Genomic DNA, 26,270 nt, shown 5'->3' with positions numbered 1-26,270 from the left:
CTTGGAAGATCGCCAGAAGCTCCAGATTTATGTGAAGGAGCTTGTCCTGAGGCGACCAGAGGTCCGAGACCTGTAGAAGATCTAACGTTGCACCCTACCCCAGGAGGGAGGAGTCAGTCGGGATCGTCACCACCAGAGCTGGGTCCTGAAACCCTGCACCCACCGACAGGTTGCTGAAAGATGACCACCATTCCAGGTCCACTCTCATGGAAGCCGGAATCATTATCAGCCTGGAATCCGGGTCCACAGCCTGACGCCAAGAACTCCGAAGAGCCATCTGGGTCCGTCTCATCTTGAGAAGAGGAAGCGCCAGCACACACAAGGCAATGAGGCCCAGAAGCCGCTGGAACCACCAGGCCGACATGCTCTCCGACTGCGCAAAAATCTGACACGTGGCTAACAGATCCGCCACTCTGTTCCCGGTCAGGTAAACACTCTGCAGTTGATCGGGTTCCAGCGAAAACCCAGGAAAATCAGGTCCTGTAAGACCTTCATGGAAGATTTCCGCCAGTTCACCGACAGCCCAAGATGGAACAGGAGCTGAAGGAGAGACTGAAGATTGCCCGCTGCTGCCAGCGGACAAGGGCTGCATACGAGCCAGTCGTCCAAATATGGATACACATGAATACCCTGGAGACGAAGATAGGCCGCAATCACGACATCTTCGTGAAGACACGCGGCGCCGAGCTGAGGCCAAAAGGAAGCACTGGAAACTATAGTGCTCCTCCCCCAAAGAGAAGCAGAGATATCTCCTGTGTGGGTTCCAAATCAGGATATACATGTACGCATCCTGAAGATCCACGACGCTGAGCCAATCGCCCATCTGCAAGGAACATCGTATCTGGCTTGGCGTGATCATCTTGAATTTCTCTTGGGGTAGGAAAAGATTGAACTGGGAAAGGTCTAGGATGGTGCGTAGGGCAGCCTGGTTGGGTTTGGGCACCGAAAACAGCCAGGAGTAGAAGCCCTCCCCCCTCACTCCCCAAGGGGGAACGGTTTCCACAGCTCTGAGGTCCAGAAGTTTCTGAACTTCGGCTTTGAGGGAGGGCAAGCCCGACAGCTGAAAAGGAGGGTTGAGGGGTGAGGTAGGGGTAAGCGGAAGCCCGCTCGAGCGACTGACAAGACCCATCTGTCTTCTGTGATGGTCTGCCACGCCTCCCAATGAGACGCAATGCGTCCTCCCACCGGAGTCTTGTGCGAGCGCGGAAAACCCTCATTTAGTAGGTTTATCGGTGGCGGTGCCACCTGAACCTGAGGAGGAGCCTAAGGAGCGGGAGAAAAACAGCATCCGTTGTTGCCTATGGCGGTTGTTCCCCAGAGGGGTATCCACTCAGATTTGCGGTCGAAGAAGCCCCTAAAGCCAGAGGAAGGTTGACTTTGCGACAACGGTCTCTGGGTTTTGAAAAGAGCCTTAACCAGGACAGTCAAGGACTTAGCTGTCTGAGTGCTATCCTTCGTCTTGGTGAGCTCTACATCTGTTGTAGAATGAAAGAGCTCCTTCCCATCTAACGGAAGGTCCAACACCTTGTCCTGCATTTCTTTTGAGAATTTAGTAGCATGCAGCCACGCCTGCCGTGAGGTATCAACCCCCAGCATAAGGCTCCGAGCCGAGGTGTCTACGTGATGAGCCGCAGCCTCCAGGAATCCTGACCCAAGACCCTGGCGTCAGATAGGCCTCCTTTAAAGTCTTCCAGTTTCTCGACTAGGATAAACTCCTCAAACTCCGACAGACCTTTCCACATCTGCATGTTAGCTTCCGCTAATATCAATTCAGCGTTGGCCTGCCTGAGCTGCAAAGCCGAGTTGGCGAAGATTTTCCTCCTGAGGGAGTCGAGGAGCTTGTCCGCCTTTCCAAGAACCTGAGTAGCCGTCGTGGAAGAGGATGCTGCAGGCCTCGACTGCAAAGTGGCCGCAGCCACTACTGTGGAGGAGGGGGGCGGACAAGACGACAGGGCCTCCTCTGCCGAAGAATGCAGCCTGTATCTCGCGTCAATTTTCTTATTGACAAAAAGTCGAGTGTGGCTTTTCCCAGACTCTGCGGACCTTGGCCAGAACGTCCTTCTGCAAGAACAGGCCGGTACGCTCCAAGGGAGACAGGGTGAACGCCCCAGAAAGCACGCCCTCCTGCGGAGCGGGTGCCTCAGGCACTGGAACATCTAAGAAGTTCATCATATCCAGTACCCGGTCATGAAAAGCCTTGATCGAGCGGGGAAGGTCCTCGCTGTCCTGATCGCCTTGCGCGTCATCTAACAGATCAACATCCTGCTGAACCGTGTCAGGCGCTGCCTTGTCCACAGGGGTCAATGGGGGCAAAGGCGGAAGAGTCGGGGAAGGCACCGTAGGCAAGGAAGGCGCCGGCGGAACCACCGGAGGAACAGGTGGAGCCGGAGGCGCGGGAGGACATATCACTCTAAAGAGCCATTTGAAATACTCCCGCATGGGGTCGGCACGCATAAGCGTTTGAAATTTACAGAAAAAAACGTCCTCCGGAGACTGTTTCGGAACCTGAGGAGGCCTCTCATGAGGTGGACAAATGCAGGCACGTAACGGGGAAGGGTGCCACATTGGCCCCTCCACCGACGTATCCACATAAATCAACGGTGCCGACTCTGCAGGCAACAAAACATTGTGCGGAAGAGGCATCCGAGCGTTCCAGTCATAAACTGGCCGATAAGGATGCGCACAAGGGACTCTATGTTCACCCAAGGGACCAAGCCCTACACCCGAGGCCGATGGCGTATTTGTAGGGGTAGCACCCAAAATGGCCACCGCGGTCGTGGCAAGAACAGGCGCCATTTTGTCCTCATCTGAGGGGAACTGCGGCACGTGAGGAAGTGAGGCAGGGGCCCCCGTCAATGGATCAGGGGTCTTAACTTTAGCCTTAACATAAGGGACCTCGGCAGAGCAGATACTGTGAGGCCTGGAATGTTTTTGTGACATACCAACCGCCAAATTAGCCTTCGAAGGAAGGCCCTCGGTACTGCCGGTAAAAGAAGAACTTTGCTTCTTTGCCCCCTCAACAGGTCTGGTGTCACTGCAAGAGCGGGAACGGTGAGAAACAGCTTTCACCGACAAGGCCTTGACAGGACGAGGGACCTCGGACCCAGGCCCGGTAACAGCCTTATCTGCGTGGGCCTCGAACATCCATTCGGTAACAGCAAGCCCACCCAAGGCCTCGGGGCGCACCCCAGTCTTATTTTTGAGGGAAGGCGACAGAGGCCTCAGAGCGAGCTCCGATACCCCACGACTCAGTAGAACTGGGTCCACAAACAGCCTCCACAGGAGGGGCCTTGGAGCGTGCTCTGGTATCCACAGGCCCCCTTACGGAGACCCTTGGAGAAAACTCCGGTACAATGATTAGACCCAACGGGCACCACAGGGCGAACCCCGGTGGCAGAGCGATCTACGCCCCTCCTGGCCCGAGAGGAACCCGGAAAGGTATCCTCCGGCCAGGTACTCTGAAAAGTAAAGAATTTACCAGGCTTTTTTTCTTCTCGTCGATGAACGCCTGAAAATGAGAAGGAGGAGTTTGTCGGAACACCTCCTCCCACCGCTCCAACCGACGTTAAATGCCCGCACCGAAAGGGAGTCGCAGTAAAAATTTGAATCCCAACACTGATCCGGACCCAAGCACTCTAAACAAAGAGGATGGGGATCCACCCTCGCGAAACGACGGTGACACAAACAATCTGGGAAGTCTAGTTTGAACGACAGGCATACTAGTAAACAATCACTAGCGAGAGCCAGAGAGAAAAAAAGGGAAGAAAATCTTCCGAGGGTGCAAGTGCGCCTAGTCCCGAACGAGCGGAGGAAAGGACTGATGGGCGATGCAGAGCCAAGTTGGGTGGGGATATGGCAGCATGCCGGGCCTCGCTCAGAAAGAGAGGAAGGACACATTTTTGAAAAAATGTTTTGGGATGCTTTTTACAAAGTGCTCCGGTCCCGTCCCACAGGACGGAGAGATGTCTCATAAGTATGGAGGAAAGAGGACGGGACATAGGAGTAAGATGCAATGCTTCACCCAGAGAATGCGTCTGATGCAGCTAATGTACTTGTGTTGGTGATTGTTCAAGAGAAGATATACATCATTACTGTTATATTTGCATTCTATACCAAACGAGGGTTGAACATATGTGAAAGTGGCAAAGCTGTTCCTATTGACTTGAGAAATACTTGTTACATTAGTGTTACTTCTGGTTATTTGTGCAGCAGAAGGTAAGGCACCTGAAATTCAAAAGAATAGTTCTAAGCAGCACAAAAAGGATCTAGGGTCTACTTCAATCTTATTTTATAGGCACATTTCAAAGTAAAACATTTGCTACGTAAATTCTTTGAAGCATGTTTCTTCCTTATTTGTCCCAATTTACATTTGTTTCAATTTTTTTGGGCAAACAAAATGAGTCAACACATTTTGGATATATCTTTTTTTTACTTTTTTTTTAAAGAACTATAATCCATCCTAATGTTCATTTAAAAAAAAAAAAACTCTAATGTGCTACCTTAGTACCTACAGTTTTATCATTGTTTGATCTTGTAACTGCCTTGTTTCCAGGTATAGTTGAACACCAACCGCAGCAGTGGTCCACTGTTTGTTCTGCTTGCAAGGACGGTTTAAGTTTCATACCTGTAACTATTGTTCTCCAGCATGGGTCTGGCATGGATTCAAATGCTCATGAATATTCCCCATCGTCAGGCTGGGAATCCTCAGTAAAAAAATAAATAAATAAATAAAAAAGAAATAACAGTCACTTTAAAACTATATTTCTCTTGTTAGGGAGAATTCTCATTTCTTTGCTAATTCCCTTCAACCTTAGAGACCCAGAGCTCTTTTGCTGGGCTTTAAATTGTTTTCCTGCAGTGAGTGAGACTTTTTATCACTCATGTATTTTTTTAACTGATTTTGAGTCTGACAAACTCCATAGGCATCTACTTTTTGTATGGTGACACAGAGCACTCCTTTAGATTTCTCTTGAGGTTTAAATACCTTTTCTTGTGAGAACTACTGTTCACAAGAATGGTAAAGTGAAATTGACTTTAGTTGCCTATTCTCGCTGTAGATACAGCGCACACCATATTATGTGGCGTGCTGGGAGGTTACTTAGTAGCCCCTTTTTCTACTTACTTATGTAAAAAAATGTATGTTACCTTCACTACTTTAAATGGCTGGTGGCAGTGGTTTGATTGTCCTACCATTGTGCTTTTGTACCCCAGACTGAACCCTCAGCTGCAGTATAGCACCCATGAGTGCCAATTGTGTCAAAATGGCCCAGGTCTTCTTTTTTCATTATTTCTTGTTAGTGAAGTCTTTCTTGGGTTTTACTCTGCGCGCCAAACCAGGTTAACCGTTTTGTTAGTTTTGCCTTTGGCAGGCTTCAGTACTGAGACCTGCCTCTCACTCCAGTATGTCTGGCAGGGCAGGAAGCAAGGGAGGTGCCCGAAACCTCCTGTCCTTAGTCTCCTTGGTAACCTGAATGCCCCAGTCATGATTGGCTGGCTGTAGGACAGCCACCCTGCTGTGTGACAGCTAGGCCGTGCATAAATGGGAGAAACCTGCATAAAAGGCAAGGCTTCTTGCACAGAAGACAGTGTCGACCACTGGACGAAACATCCGACGAAGGAATCTTGAAGAGAAGCTTGCTGCATCCTCCTGGACTGTTGAGTTGCCCGGTGAAGCCCTGCTGCTGTGCTGAAACTGCTTTTCCAAATCGATTTGAGAAGCTCCGGAGAGGACTTCTTCCCTTGGGTTAGTGGGACCAACTAACCCCAAGACGAACTTTGCTGGATGACCTTCCCCAACTAGCTGTACTTCTTTGCTGCTGCTGGAACTGAGTGCCTGGGGTTGAGAAATCCGTAGTTGAGTGCATTGTCTTTAAGCCAGACCAGAGCTCCAGCAATATCCTGAGAACCCTCCCAAAGCAGGACGACAAGCTCGAGTCACCTTACCAGAGTGCTGGATTCAAGGAGTGAAGAAAGTACATCAAGTGTACAAGATCTGCAGTGGTGCCATTTGCTGGTAGCTGAAACCGCAAAGTGCCGCTGAATTGAAAAGAGCCTGTAGCTGCAACCGACCTCTCCAAACTGCTGTGCAGGAGTCCTCCAGACGTCCCTCTTGTCCCAAACGATGGAGTCCCGGGAGCGCAAGATCTGAAAGTCTGCAAACAGGAAATAAGGCAGCTGGATCCTCTTCGAACCTAAGGTGCTGTTCTGACTAAGGGGTACTTGCCTCTGTCTGTATCTTGATAGATTCCGTTGAGATTTGCAGTAGCTGCCTTTCTACAGTTATTCTAGCTCTAACCTTTCACAAGTGTTAACACCTTGTGGCCAAAAAGCGATTTTCTACAACAAACTAACATTGTACAAGACTTTTTGTGCTATCTAAGAAGTACCTCAGCTCCATAGACTTTGTTCCAAATTGACTTTGCCTGTCTTGGCTCCCTGCAGACTATTCTGACCCATTGACTTTGATTCCAACTGTCCCTCACAGGTGGTAACTTGTTGAAACTGTTACTGCTGGGAAAGATTTTATCTAGAATGAATTGGGGCATTTAAAAGTGCTCACATGCTCAGAGAACAGGTTAAACTTTTTCATTCTGTTCACCTTTCCTTTCCACATCCTCAGAATTTTACCAAGTGCAAAAGTGAAATATAAATGTCACTACTCTCCTAATAATTGACCTCAGGGTGTAGGAAGTGTGTATGAAGCATCTCTAAATAGTATCTACTTGCTTACCTTGATTCTGAGAACATGTTTTGAAGTGTATTTTTATTGTTGCATATTGCCCTTTTTAAAGACAGCTAATTTACAACTGACAAATAATTATTTTACTAGAAACCTGGAGGGTGTTATTTGGATAATTGTGTGGATTTCAATGTTACAGCTCTACAGCTCACATTTACCCCTCTTGCGAAGTTTGGCTGCTCAGTCATTCTACCAACTTGTATAGTACATACCTATGCCAGTAGGTGGGTTACCTAATTCCAAGATGCCAAGAATGGTGTGGTCTCCCACAGGGAGACTGCATACAATCTTGCCTAACACTCCTCTAAAGCAATCACTGTCCTCTGGATCATACTGCGCCCATCCAATGACAGTCCTCTCCCTAAGCCCCACCTCTGGCAGCCATCTTCAGATTTGGTAAGCACATAAAGTGCCAGTATGACCAAGAGCCACAGAGGGGCCGGAGGGAGGTTTCACAGATGAATCCATGCTAGACTCATGCTGGAGAACAATAGTTACAGGTAAGTAATTTAGCCTTCTCCAGCATGGGGTCTGGCATGGATTCACATGCTCATGAATAACGAATACACAGCAGTACAACATTACACAAGCACGGGAGGTGGCAAGGCTCAACAGAAGCAAACAATTACTCCTAGAACAGACTCACCTCAAGAAAACAGGTTGTGTAGCACAGCCTGGCCGACTCTGGACACCTCCCTGGAATCCCTGTCGACGCAGTAGAACTTAGTGAAGGTATGCGTGGACCTCCTCGTTGCAGCCCTGCAGATGTCAAGCAGGGCCATACTAGAAAGGAATGCTGTCGTCGCAGCGATCACTCTGGTGGAATGGGCTGTCGGACGGCCCTAGCAGACGCTGGTTCGCTAGCCGATGACGGTGCATGATGCAGCCGGAGAGCCACCACAAACTGGAAGTCTTGGACAAGGCCTTCTCATCGTTCACAAAGTTCACAAACAATTGAGAAGTCTTCTGAAAAATCTTGGTGCGAGTCACATAGAACTTCAAGGCACGAGCAACGTCCAGCGAGTGCAGGGCCCTCTCCGCCGGTGAGAAAGGTGTCAGGAAGAAAACCGGCAACACCAAGGGCTCACTGAGGTGAAATTCCAACAGAATCTTTCAGCATGAAAGAGGTGTGCCTACGCAATAACACCCTCTATTCGTGGAAAGTCTGATACGGTTGCTTGCAGGCTAGGGCCTGGATCTCACCCATACGCCCGTCAGAGGCCTTCACCGGTGAGAAAAAAACAGAAAAACCCTTTGAGGAGTCTGTGGGACCACAGCGAGGATCTTCACGGGGATCTGGTGTAGCGTGAGATGGCAGCCAGGTGTACCTTGATGGATGCGTAAGCCAGTCCAGCTTTTGCCAAGGACAGCAAGTATGGAAGGATCTGTGGGGCTGTGATCCTCAGAGGGGCAATCTAGCGTGAACGGCACCACATAGCAAAACGCTTCCACTTATGTCGACAACACCCTGTCTTTGGTGAGGAATTCCCTGCAGTCCTCTGGCAACTCAACCTCCAAACTCTAAACTCTAAGGCTGTAGGAGCCATGCCTTCAGGTCCAGCGATCCTGGGTCGTGATGGAGTGCGCCTCCATCTCTGGCAAGCAGATCCGAAAGTACCTGCAACTTGACTGGAGGCAATGCAGACAGGCTGTGTGGGGCCGGATATCAAATCTGCCTCGGCCACGCCAGGGCGATGAGTATCATCTTGCATTGACACTGTCCTAGTGTGTTGACACGTAGTAGGAGAGGAACCTGTGGAAAGCGTACAGAAACAGACCTTCCCACAGGAAAGGAGAACGCACCTCCCCTTCCCCTCTCCCTCTCCCTCTCCCAATCTCCTCGGTTGGTGGAATCTGCTGGCAAACCTCTGGTATTTGGGGTTCACAGCTGTGGCAAAATGATCGATCGGGGTCTGCCCCATTTGACAGGCGGTCCCCACCTGAACCTGACGAAATTCCCACTCGTGGCAGGAGCGCAGTTCCCTGCTGAGGGAGTCTGCAATGGTGTTCTTGATGCCTGCCAGGTGGAGAGGGACAAGGAACATCCCCTGTCTGATGGCCCAGTGCCACAAGTCCTGAGCTTCCTTGGAAAGCACTGCTGATAAACTGCCCCCTTTGCTTCCCGATGTAGAACATGGATGTGGAGATGTCCATGAATTCCTCACCACCAAGCACTCCAGTGACGACAGGAAAGACCTGATGGACCAGAACACTGCTTGTAGTGCCAGAATTTTATTGTGCAGATCCTTCTCCTCCAGAAGCCACAGACCTCTAGCATGTAGACGTCTGGTGTGAGGGCCCCCCCACCAACCTTCCAGAGAGGCGTCCGTGGTGACAGTCTCCTGGTATGGCGGGTCTTGAATCCTGTCCCCTGGAGCGCAACTCCACCATTTTAACGCATGCCGGAACTCCTCATTGAGAGGGATCTTGTCCACAAACTCCCCGACACTTGTATCCAACGCGCATCTAAACATTCCTGTAGGGGTCGCATCAGCAACCTGCAGAGACGGACGAGGTAGATGCAGGAGATCATGCCCAGCAACAACTTGATGGCCCACACCGTGGCCGTCTTCACCGATGATAGACGCTGCACCTTCCCTTGAATTGCTGCTAGCCTCTTCTCAGAGGGCAAAGCCAGGCAAGTTACTGTGTTGAGTCTGGCGCAGAGGAACAGCGCGTTCTTCGATGGCATCAAGCAGGACTTTGGCTAGTTTACTGAGAACCCCAGCTCAGTCAGCAGCTGGACGGTCCCCTTTGTGTGCTCATCAGCCAGTTCTGGGAGTGGCCACCTATCAGCCAATCGTCAAAGTACAGGTATATGTGAATGCCCTAAAGACGCTTATGGGCTGCCACCAGGGCCAGACACTTCCCTCGGGCTGAGTTCAAGCCGAATGGTAGGGCCTTGAACTGGTGGCGCTGGCCTTGCACCACGAACCATAGGAACATTCGACGTTTCCTGTGGATGGGGACATGCAAGTGCGCGTTCCTCTAGGTCTAACTAGATCAAGAAATCCCCTTCCTCCAGTTGGCAGAGCATGTGCTGCAACGTGACCATCCTGCATTTTTGAGACTTTGGGTACTTGTTCAGATCTCCAACCCGGTCTTCTTTCTTACCAGAAAGTATCTGGAATAGACTCCAGAGCCCCGGAGAACAAGCTGCATCATCCCTTTCCATAACATGGCTCGCACTTCCTCCAGGAGCTGAGGGATGTGAAGCTCCTGATGGGGAACCGGTGGAATACGTGGTCACCTGCATTGGAACTACGTGTGTCCCTGGGCACGAGCGTCCAGCACCTCTCGACTAGCTGACGAGCCTAGTCAGCCAGCCTCCCACAGGGGTACACGAGTGGGGGCCCCACGTCTTGGCCAGTTCTGGCTTGTATGGGTGGCGGCGCCCTGCCGGGGACGCTGACCTCCGCTACCATAGGCCTGGGAGCAACCTCTGTAAGCTTTCCTGTGTGGAGAATCGAGGAGGTTGTATATATGATGTGGAGAATCCCTTGGATGATCCGCTTGATTTACCCCTGGTGGAATGAAAAGATGAATGATGCTGTTGAATCAAGGGAACGTACCATCTCCATATTCCGTATTTGTCATTATGGCTTGAAGGGATTCGTCGACCACCTTCCCACTAACAGATTGTCCCAATCGAAGTGCATATCCAGCACCTTCGCATGAACGTCCTGACGAACGTTTGTGGCTTTCAACCATCCCTGCTGACAAAGGCAGACTCAGTTTCCCATCTTCCGGGAACCTGTCAGCGATGTCCACTGCCACCGTAATGGCATGGTCTGATGCCACCTCCCCTTCCTGAAAGAAGGCGAGAGCTTCCATTATATTGTCGTCAGGGAGGAATTCTAGGATTTGGTCCAGCTTGTACTAAAGCTCCCGGTCCTACAAGGTAGCCAGAGCATTAGCTGCCTGGATCGTGGATGCCGCAGTCTAAATAACTCTCTTCCCCATGGCGTCCAACTTATCACCTCGTTGTGCAGAATTGAAGACGAAGCTGGGTTAGCCAAACGTTGCAGCCAACACTACCTTACCTCCTTTCCGCTCCAGTTTCTCTTGTTTGTGGGGACCCTCAAGGATCGGCACCCTTTCCAATTCGGTTTAAGGTCTATATCAGATTTCTTCTGCTTCTTTAATCCCATGGGTTTTGCTATTATTCCTATGCAGACGGCACCCAGATTCTGACCAGACTTAGTCTGAGACTGCTGCTCAACTAAGATGTCTTGAGGAATTAGGGAGTTGGATGAAATCCAATTGGATAAAGCTAAACGCTAGCAAAACCAAGGTTTTGGTTGTTGGGACAACTCCCTTAGCCCCCCCTCATTTGTTTTGGACGGCTGACTTTTGGCCTTCCTCTTTTGGCCCCTCCCCCCCCCCCCCACGCCTGTGCTATCTTAAAACTCTGGGTCCTGCGGAAGTTTGCTTTTTATTCCCACAGTTTGCCAAACCTCTGGTGGTGGCCACCGTAGTATTGAGCAGATTGCATTACAGTAATTCCCTCTACTTGGGGCAGCCTCTATACTTAATTAAGCAGTTACAACTTCTCCAAAACGCAGCGACAAGATCCATCCTACGCCCCCCCTTTTGGAACTTGCATGTCCCATTTACTGAGGCAATTGCATTGGCTCCCCGTTGAGGCTCGCATTGTGTCCATGTGTATGGTTCATCATGCCTTCTACGGTATCGGAGCAAAGTATCTGCAAGCCAAATTTGTACACTACTCTTCTACCCGGTCTCTAAGCTCCAACTCGGACCACCTTATAGTTGTCCCGCGGTTTAGGTGGGCCCGCTCAGGGGGTCGTGCCTTCTCCGTTGTGGCCCGCGAACACCTGGAACCACCATCCCATTGCTCTATGGAGTACTGCTGATCATCTTGGTTTTCGTCGGAAATTAAAGACTTGACTATTCTAATTGTGTATTCAAATTGATACCTCCTTTATGCCACTAGCGCCATGATGCTGTTGGTGTACGTGCGCTTTAACAAGTTCTGATTTCATAACATAACTACAGAGTCCGGTGACAGTTGCGACCTGAAGCACTTTGGCACGGAGTCTGGCACCCTATATTTCTTCTCCAACCTGTCTCGCTTGGGTGCCCTGTTCCGTTCCTGAGCAGTCTTCATGAGGGCTAGGACTTCCTCTCAAATGTCATCCAGAAAGGGCACCGCCATGATGGTCTTCCTCTTGGACTCTCGCTGCTGATATAAGAAGCCCTCTTTCCTGGTTTCCTCGGGCACCAGCTGGAACAGCTCAGAGGCCTGAGATTGAGTGGAATGATTCCACTTATTCTGATGGAGACTGAGGGAAGTTCAGGTGCATTGATTCATAGTCTGCCAGGACAAAGTCCTCATCTTCTTCAGTTCCCGTGGCTGTTGTGTCCATACCAGTGTCCGGGTCCGCTGGTGGAGTCTGGGCCCAACGTGGTGGAGGAGGCTGATGTTTTTCTTACACAGAGGCTGGTCAGGGGTCTGCAGCACCACAGGTGTCGGTACGGAGGGCAACCTCTGCTGGATTTCCGTCACCAAGATGTGAAGAGTCGACAGGATGTCTATATGTCATGTCCCTTGGCTGTGAAAGGAACAACAGAGCGGTAGGCCCTGCGTGTCGTCATCCTTGTGGATCGTATGGATCGACTCTTGGTAGTCGTCCGTGGAGGAGATGTCCATCGGTTGAACCGGGATCTGGACAGATACCTTCCACCTTCCCCCCAGGGGTGCTTGCAGCTGCTTTGGCGTTTGTGTCGCGTTTTGGAGGCAGGGATACCCTTGGGCCTTAGGTGCCACCCTCGTCAGATGGGCACCTACCTCCACCGTGGTCATCACAGCGGGTGCCGAAGTGGTCCACTGGAATTTTGACTGCGCGGTTGAGCATGCTTGGGCTGCGCAGCCTTCTCATCCTCCGACCTGGGCTTATTCGATTTATCCCATAATTTGGCTGGGGTGGATGACCTGCTCTTCGAAGAGGAGCTTGATGGCAGGCTGGCTCCGGAGACAGACGGCGATGGTGATCGTGTCCGATCCAACCTGGTACCCGCATCAGCGGCGAACCCGGTGGAATCAGACTTGCGGTTCTTGTCCTTATCTTGGACCCCCATCGATGGGGCAACCTCAAAGGAGTTTGACCTCTTCTCAGAGGGAGACTGATTTTCGGACCGGACGGTCCTGGGCGAGGCATGTCCCTGTTCTGAGCACAGGGCATAGGCGTGTTTGAATTGAGCCATGCCATCAGCCTGCTACGCTGGTCTTTCCCCGTCTTCGAGAAGCCCAGGCATATCTTGCATTCCACCTCCACGTGGTCAGGGTGCAGACAGTAAAGACATTGTAGATGTTTGTCCTCCACGAAAACATTCCTTTGGCCGCATTTGGTGCAGGGCCTGAAGAGAGTCCCTTCCATCCTTTTTTTCCCCAGTCAAGATCGGAGGGTGCAAAGTAGGCCCAAGACGGCCTTCCGGAAAACTTCGCTGAATCTTCGCCCTGGAGGGACACAATACTTCAACAACGGATACTCGTTGCAGGCCGATGAGGAAATAGCACACAGGCCCGAGAGGAAACAAAAATTGAGCTTTTCAGCGAAAAAAAACAAAAATCAGCTCTGAGAGCAACTCGAGGACTCCCAACACTGAAGCGTGTGGTAAAACTGCCAGAGGTGGGGCTTAGGGAGAGGACTGTCATTGGTTTAGCGGAGAAACCAATGAAAGTGAAATTGTTTTTAACTTTTACTGAGGATTCCCAGCCAGACAACAGGGAATATTCATGAGCATGTGAATCCTTTCCAGACCCCATGCTGGAGAAACATTGACGTTCTTTCCTCCATCTGTATTATTTCATAAGCAGCTGCAGACTTGCATGCATGATTGCAGATACTCAATGGCAAAATTACATCAAGCAACCAGACCATGTGCGCATGTTCAAACTGTACTGCAAGTCCCTTTTTTGGGGTCTGTTGCACATTTGCGTGTATTTGGACTTCTCAAAAGGTAGTTAAATGTACATTGACCATATTTTACATGTACTTTACATGGTAGACATAAGGCCGTGATAAATTGAAAAACATGACAAATTTAAAACTAAGATACTAATCGTATTTCTTGGAGTACAACAGTTATCACAATACACTTATTTGAAATCAAGAGCTGAAACTGCGGAGTCGCAGCCACAGCTTTAGCTACCACTCGCACGCAGGCAAATCTTGTCCCCAGCAAGCCTTATGAGCCCTCTCCTCTGGTCCCAACTGGCTGAGTACATGAGTGAGTGGACTTAAAAGTTCACTCCTCTAAGGTAGGGGTGCGGACGCTAGGCCCTCATCATATACTGCAGAACCAAGACTACCTCCCTTATCTTATGCTCTTCTGGGGCACTAGTCAAAGTTTACAGAGGGTGCAAATATGGGTATAATTTGGGAAGCCGACCTATGTCAGATTACAAATGATGCATGTAGTCAAAAGTTCTTTAAAATCTCCAGCCAATGGTGGCGGGATCACTTGTCAACTCGCAACTGGACTATGTAAACACAATTTTTACAAGGATTCCCACTTATCAGCTCCAGTGCATACAATCAAGGCAAGGTGCCACTATCCGATTGAGTCGACTGCCAGTTCATATGTGTTAATGTTAAAGGATATTTGTACCACGCACTATCACCACCGGAGTGGTCCCCTGGTGCTCTGGCAGCTCTGAAAGAGGGAGGGAGGGAGGATGGGTGGGTTAGTGGGGGGAGGATGGAAAAGTGCAAGAGTGCCGTGATGTGCTGTTGGCGGCCTCAGCCCGGTGGGTCCGTTGGCTGGGCCTGGGGTGTTTGCGGCCGGTAGACGTTGTGTACTGTTCTGCGAGTCTATGTGTGTTTTTTGTTTTGTTGTTGCAGTGTAGTGAAGTTTGTGCGGTTTGTTGTGCTGTAGGTTTGTGGTTGTGTTTGGTTTGGAGTTTGAGGTGTATGCAGAGGAGGAAAATTGTTAGTGGAATTGGTTTGTTGGCATCTCTATCCTGAATTGAAGAGTTGGGCTTGCGTAATCTCTCACAGATGGGGAGCGTGTGCACCCTGTGCCTCTGGTTATGTCTGGGCCATTCTGAATTCGAGGCCCATTCACATTTTGCTGCCACCTCCACCAGCCTCCCCAACAACCCTGCATGTTCCTCACTACCACTTTTATGGCCAGTGCACCTGCCAGTGTCCACACCTTAGTCTCGACAGTTCCACAACCCAGTGGTATCTAGCAGCAGCTAGGGGCGGTTGAAGATGTTGGTTTAGGGTTGGCTGGGGAAGTTGATTCCGTCTCCCTGGGTGTTGCTTGTGTTCCACTCTGCCATGTGTCGCCCGTGCCATTGGTGTTTCTCAGTCGGTTCCGGGGGCTGGTCAGTCTCCTTTCCGGTTTAGTCATTCCATTCCTTTCTGCTGTTTCCGTTTTTAGTTTCTGGTAATGAAAAGCCAGATTTTTAGTAATTTCCTGAATTTTAGGTGATCTTTGGCGTTTCTCATTTCTTTTAGGATGTTGTTCCAGGTTTTTGCGGCTAGGTGGTAGAAGGCGGTGCCTCCTAATTTTTCTTTAATGTATGGTTTTAGTTCCAGGTGGATTTCGTTGCTTGACATGAGGGGTCTTGTTGGTTTGTATATTGTTATATGTACCGCTGCGCCCCTAGTTAACCCCTTTTATTGGGCCATAAACTACAGCTCAGAAACCTCCTCCTCTCACTGGGTCTCATCTTCCACATTGCAGGCCTTCATTCTGTTCATGGTCTGCCAGTGGTCTGGGCCAGCAATCCGAGCCCACCACCCACTCAGCGCAGCAACTTGTCTGTTCCTGACCCTCCCCACAAACAGCCTGGTCTCGGACGTCCAAAACCCCATCTTCCCGCCTAATCTACATTTGATTACTGCAACTTGCAAAGTACACAACAAAGCAATCCGACATGTTGCCCCCCCCTATTAACTTTAGCCATTGTCCGTCACCCCCTTTAGCGCCACCCCTTTCGTGCCCCACCACCTAGGCCCTTCCCTCTTTGGTTAACTCAACTCCTGTGGGATCGCCCGCTGCTTTTCCGCTGCTCGCCAATAGCGAATTCTACCACTCAGCAAAGGTCTCTCAACCCACTGAGCTATCCCAGCAGCCATCAACTGTAGCGCGTTTATGGCCCTCGTAATTTACCAAAATCACAGCTTTTTTAAACTACGTACAGAAACACGAATTGCATAGTGAAACCACATAATCCTTATAGCAACATTGTGCCAAAAGAATATAGTGGCTTTTATTTCGGCATCCCGAATGGATAAGCTACAAGTCCTAGATTGCGAGATTATGTCATTTAAGCTCACTGTACCTTCAGAGACATGCCGATAGCCATTTATAAGATGGGGCATTTGATTAGTGACAAAGCAACTTTTGCAGTCATCATGGATCTAAACAAATATTTAAATGGGTGCTGTGTTCTGCTCGCTTTTACTTGGGCCTTCGTGTGCTGTTTTAATTGGAAGGTTCCACATGCATGTGAAAGGCTCTGTGGCCCCTGAAGAAGAAATGTGTTTGCCACTGGAGCGCCTTGATGACGTGCAGCGCCACGGACTTTGTGTGCGCGCGTCTGCCTTGCTTGGCAAACTGGCAGTGCAGAATGCCCAGCCTGAGCCTATTCTATTGCCATGTGCGGCAGGAACAAAAGGAAGCGTGGTAGTGGAGGGAAGGGGCACCCGTCGTTGGGCTGCCCCGGCCGCACCCCTTATCATAGACTGTGCTCGTGCGGCTGGGGTCGGTGTGCGCCTGCACCCCCGCCGTGTCCACTGCAACGGCTGCAGCAGCTGCAACAAAGGAGTCCAGTGTGAGGAGGCGGGCCCATCACAACTCGGGCCCGTGCCGGTGGGAACAGAGTCCCGTGACTTGAGAAAGGCTGCATCGGCCCGGAAAGAAGGAGGAGGGGCCAGTGAACAGCCAGGCCCAGTGTGGTAAGGAAGAAAAAAAAGAAAATGAAGAGCTTGCTCCGAAGCGGGTGACAAGGAAAGAGCATCGCCCAGCCCGTCACCACAGGGCAGGGAGAGGGGTGTGGCCCATCAACACCCGGGCAAGCCGCGGAGCAGAGGCTACCGAAAAGAAATGAGAAACAAAATGTAAACGCCCCCTCCTAACAACCCGGGCCGTATCGGCAGTGATTTTGTTTTAAAAAGGTGCTCCAGACCGCAGTGCACAAGGAAAGAGACATGGAGGTTCGCAGTGGCCCCGAAAGAACAGAGTGACCAGCTGCCTGGCTTAAATATATGCATAATGTGACCGGCCCCAAACCCCTAATCCTGCCTACCTACTGTTCCCAGAGACTTTTTGCTGCTCTGAGGCACAGTCACTGGTGACGCCATGCCTACTTTTTAAATTCAGCAGGGAGAGGAGGTTCTCAGCCCTAACGTCTAAGATTTGGACTGGACTTCTGGTGAAGATTGGTCTTCGAATAAAGCTGCTTATTTTGGGAGTGCAATACAAAAATGTGTTAGTAAAATTTAAAAAAGTAAAAATGTATTTTCTTGAGATTCTCTCCTGCTTAGAAAATTTTGGTTCTGAGGTTGTTTGCCGTTCATATTGTTTTCTCTTTGCACCTAGAGGCAATTAGGTTTGGTTTGCTATATATTCTGCAGTTTATTAAAATTCAAATCAATTTTGAAATCGGCTGGCCTGAACTCCATTACCACTCAGTATTGAAAGATGCTGAAACATTACAGGCAACCAAAACACAATTTCCCCAAGAAGGTGCAGCTAGTAAAGGAGCCCCATTATATTTAAGGACACAGATAAAGGCACCCATTTGACAAATCCTTCATTATTGTGCTTATAAAAACAAGAATGTTATTGAACTCAACTGCAACAGACGCTAGATGAAATTTCATCTTGCCTCTTAACATGCATCTAAAAGATGTTCGCATTTAAATTACTTTAGGGTGCATTCAGGCATTACTTGTCAGAGAATGCAGATCGCGCCAAATGGTCATGTGTGCAATTCATGCTGTGCTGTGTCCAAATGCCACATTCGCATAGTGAACCAAGCATTTACTACCTGGCTAGGTATTATAAAGCAAGTATTTAGCTTAAAACAAATAGGTATGAGGGGAGTGCAAGTGTGAAGAATAAAGAAATAGGGAAGTCTTCCATTAGTGATAACATACCTGTGTTGAGCAAAGCTTTTGTCAAACAGAACAGTAAAATGATTAAAAAAGCAAAAACGTATGAGGGGAAGCAGAGTGAGAATCACCAAATAAATCAGGGCTATATTCAGTCCTCCATTTCGATTTTCTGAGCCATCAAGGCATGACAGATACAACGAACATGCCCCAACACTAATGTAGAAAGTGCCAACACAAAGCAATCCCTAGTCCAGTACATCAGGAGTTACCCTCCCCATCTGTATTTCTCAGCAAGTGCCTAAATCAGTAGGTGGCACACAATCCTGGCATCGCATTACAAAGGATGAAAGGGGTGTCTTGCTACCGGGGTGCAGAGTAATCTGTACATGCCTTCTTTGAATCAGAGTGCTCCCTCGGATCCCCCCCAACCACCACCAAAAGGGACCTTTGCTGTTTAAGATCATCTTTATGATGTTGTAATCCTAGTTCTTATTTTACTATTTGGTATGCAGTGTATTTCATTCACAATTCTAGTCACTATATGTGTATTCATAATATGGCTCTCGCTGAAGACATGACTCTCTTTCTGGTGCCCTCCTACATCAATGTGCTTAACACATGACTTGGGAGCACCCATGACTAGCTGCTCACACTCCTTAAAAACATTGCAATCCAGTCCTACTTTCCTAATGCTTAAAATATGGAGCTTTCAGAATGATTTCAACCTTCTTAGGCACTTTTAGAAGTCTAAAACTTCATAAGTCTAGCAAATACTTAATTCCCGGTCTATCCAAGTTGTCTACACTTTGCAATGCCCATACACTCATATTGAGTCAACCAAATCCATGTGTGTGCCAGAAAAATAATCATTTTAAGAATTTCAGATTTTTTCTTTTTTTTTAATAATTGCTCATTCTTTGCAAGAAAGGAAGGCTTTTAAACCTTTCAGGAATCCACTTTGGTTTGAATTATGCAAATCATATTTCAAGAATTGTATTCAAATGTTTGATCAAGAAATTTAAGTTTGCATTCACTTTGACGATATTTGGGGCTTCAAGCATCATATATAAATTCACAAAATAATCAAAAAACATGCTCTTTTTAGTTCCTCTTAATTTAAATACTAGATATCGCATACACAATGACTTAATAATAATTTTTATTTATAACGCGCACATGACAGAATTAACCGTATAGGAGGCGCAGATGTAATAATCATTAGTGTGAGGTATCTACCTCCAGTAACTGGAAGTGTGAGCATCCAGGTATCACTGTCTTGTAAGAGAATAGTGTGCAGACTGCAAGCACAGAAAAACCTTTTTTTGTGAGAAGAACACTGGTTCTTCCACTAGAAGACACTGAAATTCAGTACTCACCCAAAATGTTTTCATGCCGCATGAGAACAGTCTGGTAGATTTCAGTTTCTCTGAACCAGCTAGCCTCCTCGGTTGTGGAGAACACTTTGACAGCCACCTTTTCACCACGCCACCTGCCCATCCAGACTTCACCATACCGCCCTTTCCCGATCTGACGCACCATTTGGATTTGTTTTCCAATAGTGCGCTGCACCTACAGGGCGGCAAGACCAGGGTGAAAAAAGTGAACCTTGAGTTTAAATTATAATGTGTGAAGGCATAAGCAGACAATTCAAAACTTTACTACATCACCATTCCACATTCAGTGCCACATACATCAGAAATACAAATGGAATATATATGATTCAGCCATTTTTCCAAGTCTTGGCATCTGGGGGAAACATTCTCAGATTTCTCAGTAATCAAAATCTGAATTTGGAATAGAGGATTGCAGTTGTTAGATATGGCGCGGGAAGTAAAATTAAGGGGAAGTGGGGGTGCAGACGTGTCAGAAATGTACATTCCAGACTGTGTTGGTGTTAGGGGAGTTTTCCAAAAGTCTACCTGGGGGGAGACTAAAAAACGATCCCTTGGTATACAGGCTCCAACTTCTAGTATACGTCTGTACTAAGTAAGGTTTTGGTAGTATTGCAGGGCAGCCAGGCTTATTTTAGGAGGGAGATGTGAGCTTTGGGCAAGTACAATGAACACCGTAAATAAATAAGCCCAAAGAAACTCAAGACACTTTTAGTAATAATAAAATAGTTATTTGTTTTATATACACAAGGTTAAAGTTGAATCTATTTCAAACTAAGCAACACAATATAAAATCAAAGCAATACCTCCGGTAAGTAAACCATAAGAATTCTACATGTAATTGAACACAAATATAAGGCGAATAAAATCACTTGTTATAGCAACTCAGAACATTTTCTGTTGTAGGAATAAAAAGGTTAAGCAACACCAACAATAGCAGGTCAGTACTTTTAAAAGACTTGCATTACTTTTCAGAGGCCTTAAGATTTTAGAAGTCCATCCCTATCTAGGTATGAGTTCTTCAAAATCAGATTGGAGGTAAAGCAGTTAAGGCACAGATACAGAAAAGACAACGTTCCAGAGGATTCTTCAATTACAAGTAACTGAATTTTGGGCTCCCTTATGGGGGCACAAGCGTTCGGCCTAGGTGAACGGTATGTGTGAACACCCAAACACCGGAATCAGCACTCCAGCAGCAAAGGAGAGACAAAATGAAATGACTCATTGTATGTACTACCACGAGTCACACAGTGCCTGAGGAGTTATGAGATGCAGCTGGATTATTTCATGGTGCAGCAGTGGTGGACCCTGTCTCCGGTTCCTTGGGTGTGGTGACAAAAAGGAGGGACTCTGGAAGGGATGTTGCAGCAACAGTCAAGAAAAAGGACTTCCACTCAGAGGATTCTTCATGCTCTAACATCGATCTGCAGTTTTGGTACCTTTCCACAGGCCCCGGGGCGAAGTTTACAGCCCGGTCGATCCGCCTCGATTGTTCGGTCCTGCATGCTAGTGAGGCGACCTGGAGGAGAAGGAAGAGGAGAATCTTGCCTCTGGAGGTCCAGCAAAGTTCTGGAAGGAATTGCCTTTTGCCTCAAGATCCTAGCCTTTTATCAGGAATCCACCCTGATACTCTGCAAACTCTCCCTGCAGTTTACAGAAAGTGGGTGGATGGCAGTCCAATTTGGACAGCCAGCCTCCCCCAGTGGGAATTGGTTTCTCTCAATCACACCAGAAGACAAAGGATAGCAGAGTTTCGGGATCCTGCCGAGTTTCTTGCCATTGCAGACGCACTGGAGCCTCAGCAGACTTCACAAAGGATTCTCGCCAAAGACCAAACTCAAACCAGGACCTAATCAGCCAGGATGGTAGAAGGATCCAGAAAGGACAAGCACACAAGAAATGGTGATGATAGAGAGAAGAACAAGTTCTTACCAACTGGTAAGGTCAACTGGTAACGTTCTTTCGACTGGATGTTCCTCCAACGTATTCCACATCTTTGACATGTAATGTCCACAGCTGTGCACTTCAGAAACTTTTTCAGCAGAGGGCGTCTGCGTCGATGACATCCAGTCGATGTCCCTCGAAAGCCTCTGTCAACGGCAATGCCACTGGATGTTATAAATGGGACGCATGGCGCCCGTAGCCTCAGTTTAAGTTTTTCCCCTCAGAACATGTGACGCCAGTCTCATGCCTGCTTGACTGCACATAGCCTTGCGGAAACGTAAGCTGCAATTGCATAGGAAATTCTCCAGAGTGGCAGGCTGGGAGGGCGATGTGGAATACGTTGGAGGAACATCCAGTCGAAAGACCGTTACCAGTTGGTAAGTAACTTGTTCTTTGAATGGATTGTGTCCTCCAACGTATTCCACATCTTTGACAGACTCCCAAAGCAGTATAAGTAAATGGAGGAGGGAAAAATAATTTTGAGTATCCAATCAGATTGCGGAAAAAATAACCGCCTTACCCAAGGCCATATCCTGACCATGGATTGTATCCAGGGAGTAATGTTTAACAAAGGTGTGGATTGAAGCCCATGTGGCGGCATCACAAATGTTCCTAATAGGAACCTACCGCTGTAGGGCTGTGGAAGTAGCCACGCCGCTAGCAGAATTAGCTCGCAACACTTCAGGAGGGTCCTTGCCCACCAATCGGTAACACTCCATAATGGTGAGGATAATCCACCTGGACAAGGTCTGGAATAGCCGGACCCAATCTGTGTCCAGCATATCCCACAAAGAGTTGATCGTCCACTCTGACTCGTGACATCCTAGAAATGTAAAAGCTCAGAGCTCTCCTAGGAACCAACTGATGGAGTTGCTCCTCTTCCTTACCAGGATGAGGAGGATGGTAGAAAGATGGAAGCACCACCTTTTGACCCCAATGATATTCAGACACTACCTTAGGTAGAAAAGAGGGACGTACTCGCAGTACAACCCTGTCCTTGTGAAACACAGTAAAGAGTGACTTAGCTGAAATTGCCTGCGATTCACTCACTCTGCGAGCGGAAGTAACCTCAACCAAGAACACAGTCTTGAAGGACAGTAATCTCAAGGGACAAGATTGCAAAGGTACAAACGGAGCACCCATGAGGAATTTCAAACCCAAATTCAAATCTGAGGCTAGCCTGATGGCCCTCAGCTCTAACAGATTCATGTGGAGTTTTGACGGAGACCAACGACTGCTGACTGTCAAATCTCTGGCATGGGCGCCCCATCCTGTGAGGGAAGCATCCATCAATACAGTCACCTCCGGCCACGGTTGCCAAAATGGTTCACCCCTCATCAGGTTCCCTTCATTGGCCCACCACAGAAGATCCTGGGAGACAGAGTGGAATCTGAACGGGATCCGACATCTTGCCGGAGAACTGGGACCACTGAATTTTGAGGACCCACTGCAGGGATCTCATCCGCAGTCTGGCCTCTGGCACCAGAAACATGCAGGATGCCATGAGGCTGAGCAACCTTAAGAATTCTAAAACCGGGAGACTCTGGGCATGTTGAAACTTTTCCACTATCTGCACAATGTGATGAGCCCTTACCTTGGGAGGCGCACACTTCCCCCCCAACGACACAACCTCGATGTACTGGAGCTGTTGGGAAGGTGTCAGATGCGACTTGAAATTCAGAAAGAAGCCCAGCCTGTGGAGTGTGCGGCAGGTGACACAGATGATCCAACGCCAGCTCTGGAGAGCGCGCCCGGATCAGCCAGTCCAAGTATGGGTAGACATGAATCCCCCCCCATCGCCGGAGGTACGCTGCTACCACCACCATTAGCTTGGTGAAGACCCTCGGGCGGAGGTCAATCCGAACGGCAGGACCCGAAACTGAAAGTGCAAGTCGCCAGCCGCAAACCTCAGGTACTTTCTGTGCGTGGGATGAATCGGCACATGAAAGTAAGCATCCTTGCGGTCCAGAGACACCAACCAATCCTGAAGTTGAAGGGCCTGGAGGACTTGAGAAAGAGGGCCCATCTTGAACTTGTCCTTCCGGAGAAGTTTGTTCAACCAACGCAAGTCCATGATGGGTCTCAAACCCCAGTCTCTTTGTGATAAAAAAATAAGGGGAATACCATCCCTTGTTCCTCTCCGATACAGGCATTAGTTCTATAGTGCCTTTCTCCAGCAGGGACAAGATTTCCTGCGCAAGGAGCGGATCCAGAAGCTTCAAAGAGTTTCCCTGGTGGATTGTCGTGAGACCGCTGAAGGAAGGGAAAGCCGTAGCCATGGGCTATGGTATCCAGAACCCACGCATCTGAAGTAATAGCCCGGCATTCTTCCAGAAGCTGAGTCTGCTCCCAACCGGCAAACCATGGGACATGGCCTCATGATTGTTTGGAAGCGGCTACGGCAGTGCCTGAAGGCAGAGAGGCAGCTGCCTGAGCGGCTTTGGTACCACGATTTCCCCGACCACCACGGGTACTTTTTCACTGGCCCCTTTAACTGGTGGCCCCTCTCGCACTACCAAAGGAGTAAAAACAAAAAGAACCTCCCCTCCACTGCTGTCCCCCTAGGACGAAAAGGCGTACGTTGATGCACCGCAGCGCTTAAAGATTTTGCTGCAGCTTTTGAGGTCTGCAACCTCTCAAGGCTCTCGTCAGCCTTGCTGCCAAAAAATGTGCACCGTCAAAGGGCATGTTCAGAAGATGGCCCTGCAAATCCGGAGAAAACCCTTACTTCCGCAACCACTCAAATCTCTGTATAATGGTGCTCGCAGCCATGGATCGGCTAACACTGTTGGCCGAATCCAAAACCAGACTAAAGAGATTTGCACATGGCATCCTTGCCGTCCTGCACGAGAGCAAGGAACCCATCCCTTTCTTCCCCCTCGGGAATATGCTCAGCCGCCAAAGAAACAATTCCACAGAGTGTGTGAAAACCTTGCCAAGGCACACGTGGAGTTGGCCGATTTCAAGGCCAAGCTCCCAGCAGAAAATACCTTCCGGCCCAAACCGTTGAAGCGCTTGTCCCTATCCGGAGGGATGGTAGGGTACGCCGCCTGCCTCGAGGTGGCCGTAGCCACCTGAACTGTGGGATGTTTCAACCCACTAGTCCAAGCCCTGCAACATTACTGTGCATTGCTTGCAGCAGAATCAGAATGGCCGCCGGAAAGTATGCTGCTCGCTAAAAATCACCAGAAAGTGTGCAGTAAAAATCTGAAAAATAGGCCGCCATCCACTTTTGCCTATGTCAGTGGTAACACAGGAGACCACTGCCAAAACCCATCATTTGGCTGCCTACAGAGCAAAATCATTGCAAAAGAAGCACAGAGCTGTTGTAAAAATCAGTTTTTCCCTTGCTGTCAAATTCGCAAAAATCATGGCTCGCAAACCACCCAAAAAGATCCAACCTCCTTGTTGGTTGGTGAACATCATTCTACTTCAAGAATCCACATAAATATAATGTCAGCAGAAGTATATGTTATCTGAACAAAGTCCACTTTTGAAGATGGTTGCTGGAAGAAATCTGTCAAAAATGGGTGTAGTACCGTTACTCACCTCTGTCAGAAGCTGGTGATTTAAAACCTGTCAAGTGTAAAGTTGTTCATTGAACTCAAACTATGCCAAAGAAGGACTTGCTATCAGAAGCCTAAGAGGTGGATACAATTCAAAATTATATTCTAAAATGGCTTGAAGTAAGAAATTGGTGGATGTATTTGTTAAAAATGTCAGTTATATTTTAAGGCAAGACAATTTCAGGCATTGTGTTTAAAAGTTAAAGTTTCCCACACTGGGCTTCAAACACATTCCACACCTCCTCCCTAAACAAAGGAATCTTTTCTCCTGTGCTCTGCTAAGAAACTGGCAGGCTGGTGTGAAAAGGAACTGGGAGGGGCTCCCTGGCCTGTTGCTCTGAGTGCAGACAAAGGGCTCCCTTGAGCTGAATGGAAATGCTAATTTGGGGTGTCAATAGAAACTGCCCTGGCAGGAAGAAGGCCATGTGACTGACTCAGCCAAGACCTTGGGGGAGGGCCAGACTGAAAATGTGGATTTGAAACTGGATTAAATATATGTTTAAGGAAAATACTTCTAAAATATTGTACCTAACTGACAGAAATATGAAACTTCGAGATTATTAAAATGAAAAATTCACTCACAGCTTAAAACTAATCTGGAATCTGTGCGATTTTCTGAGACTGAACCACAAATGTTTTTAATATTGTAGCTAGTGTGGTTGTGCTGGGAACATGAAAAATTACAGAAGTATGACCTAGGGTATGTGCATGTGTATGTAAAAAATTGTACAGATCCGAAAATATGTAACCAACCAAAAGCGAGAAACACTCATTTGTGAACCGAAACTCGTAGGACCATGGGACTTGAACAGAGAAGTGCCTTAATTAATCTATCGTGTAAATATGTCTTATGAACAAGTTGTCCATATGGGAAATATGTTTTTTTGGGAAAAATATATTTTCTAAGCAAAAGCAAAGGGGAGGTTCTTCTCTAGATTGTAAATGGCAGCATCACTCTGACACATGATGACACACTATTTCCTTCTCAAATCAGGGGACAGGGAATTCTTTAACCTATCAGATCCTTAGAGGGTTGGGCCTCCCCACCCACTTTGGAAAATGGATAAATAGGGCCTGTTGAGGACCCAGACAAACTTTCTCACGCATCAACTGATCCCCTGGCGAAGCACCCTTCAGGAAGAACCAGAATCCAGAACCAGACTCCAGAACCAGACTCCAGAACCAGACTCCAGAACCAGACTCCAGAACCAGACTCCAGAACCAGACTCCAGAACCAAAAGCTGAACCTTTTTTTAGCAGGCATTTAAAAATCTTGCAAACCTGATTTTAACCCCTAAACTTCCAAGGAGAACCACAAGATCCAACAGCCTGGCTGAGCTATTTTGCTGTTCTAGCTACGAACCCTGTGCTAGAACCAAGATCCAGACCCATAGAGCAGAGCTGTACCCAGAACCAACCCGTCCGATCCCATCCAAGAAGCCGCGCAGACCAGAGGGCCTTGCTGAGAGCAGTGCCCAAGACCTGTCCTTGACCGTATCTGTGACGGGCCCATTCCATTCCAAAGCCATAGTAG

At 48.4% G+C, this 26,270-nt stretch overlaps 1 protein-coding gene across 2 annotated transcripts in view; it reads right to left on the bottom strand.

The window, feature by feature from the left end:
* BMPR1A (bone morphogenetic protein receptor type 1A) overlaps nucleotides 1–26,270 on the bottom strand; it is a 595,030-nt gene that overhangs the window by 78,304 nt on the left and 490,456 nt on the right. For both annotated transcript variants that reach the window (XM_069610776.1, XM_069610777.1), the window contains exon 9: nucleotides 19,212–19,404. In XM_069610776.1, coding sequence (XP_069466877.1) covers nucleotides 19,212–19,404 — 193 coding nt within the window. The remainder of the gene's footprint in view (nucleotides 1–19,211; nucleotides 19,405–26,270) is intronic.

This window comes from Ambystoma mexicanum, chromosome 8 (genome assembly GCF_040938575.1).
Source record: "Ambystoma mexicanum isolate Mex_15411 chromosome 8, UKY_AmexF1_1, whole genome shotgun sequence".
Classification (NCBI taxonomy): Eukaryota; Metazoa; Chordata; class Amphibia; order Caudata; family Ambystomatidae; genus Ambystoma; species Ambystoma mexicanum.
This window is presented reverse-complemented; position numbering and strand designations above follow the sequence as displayed.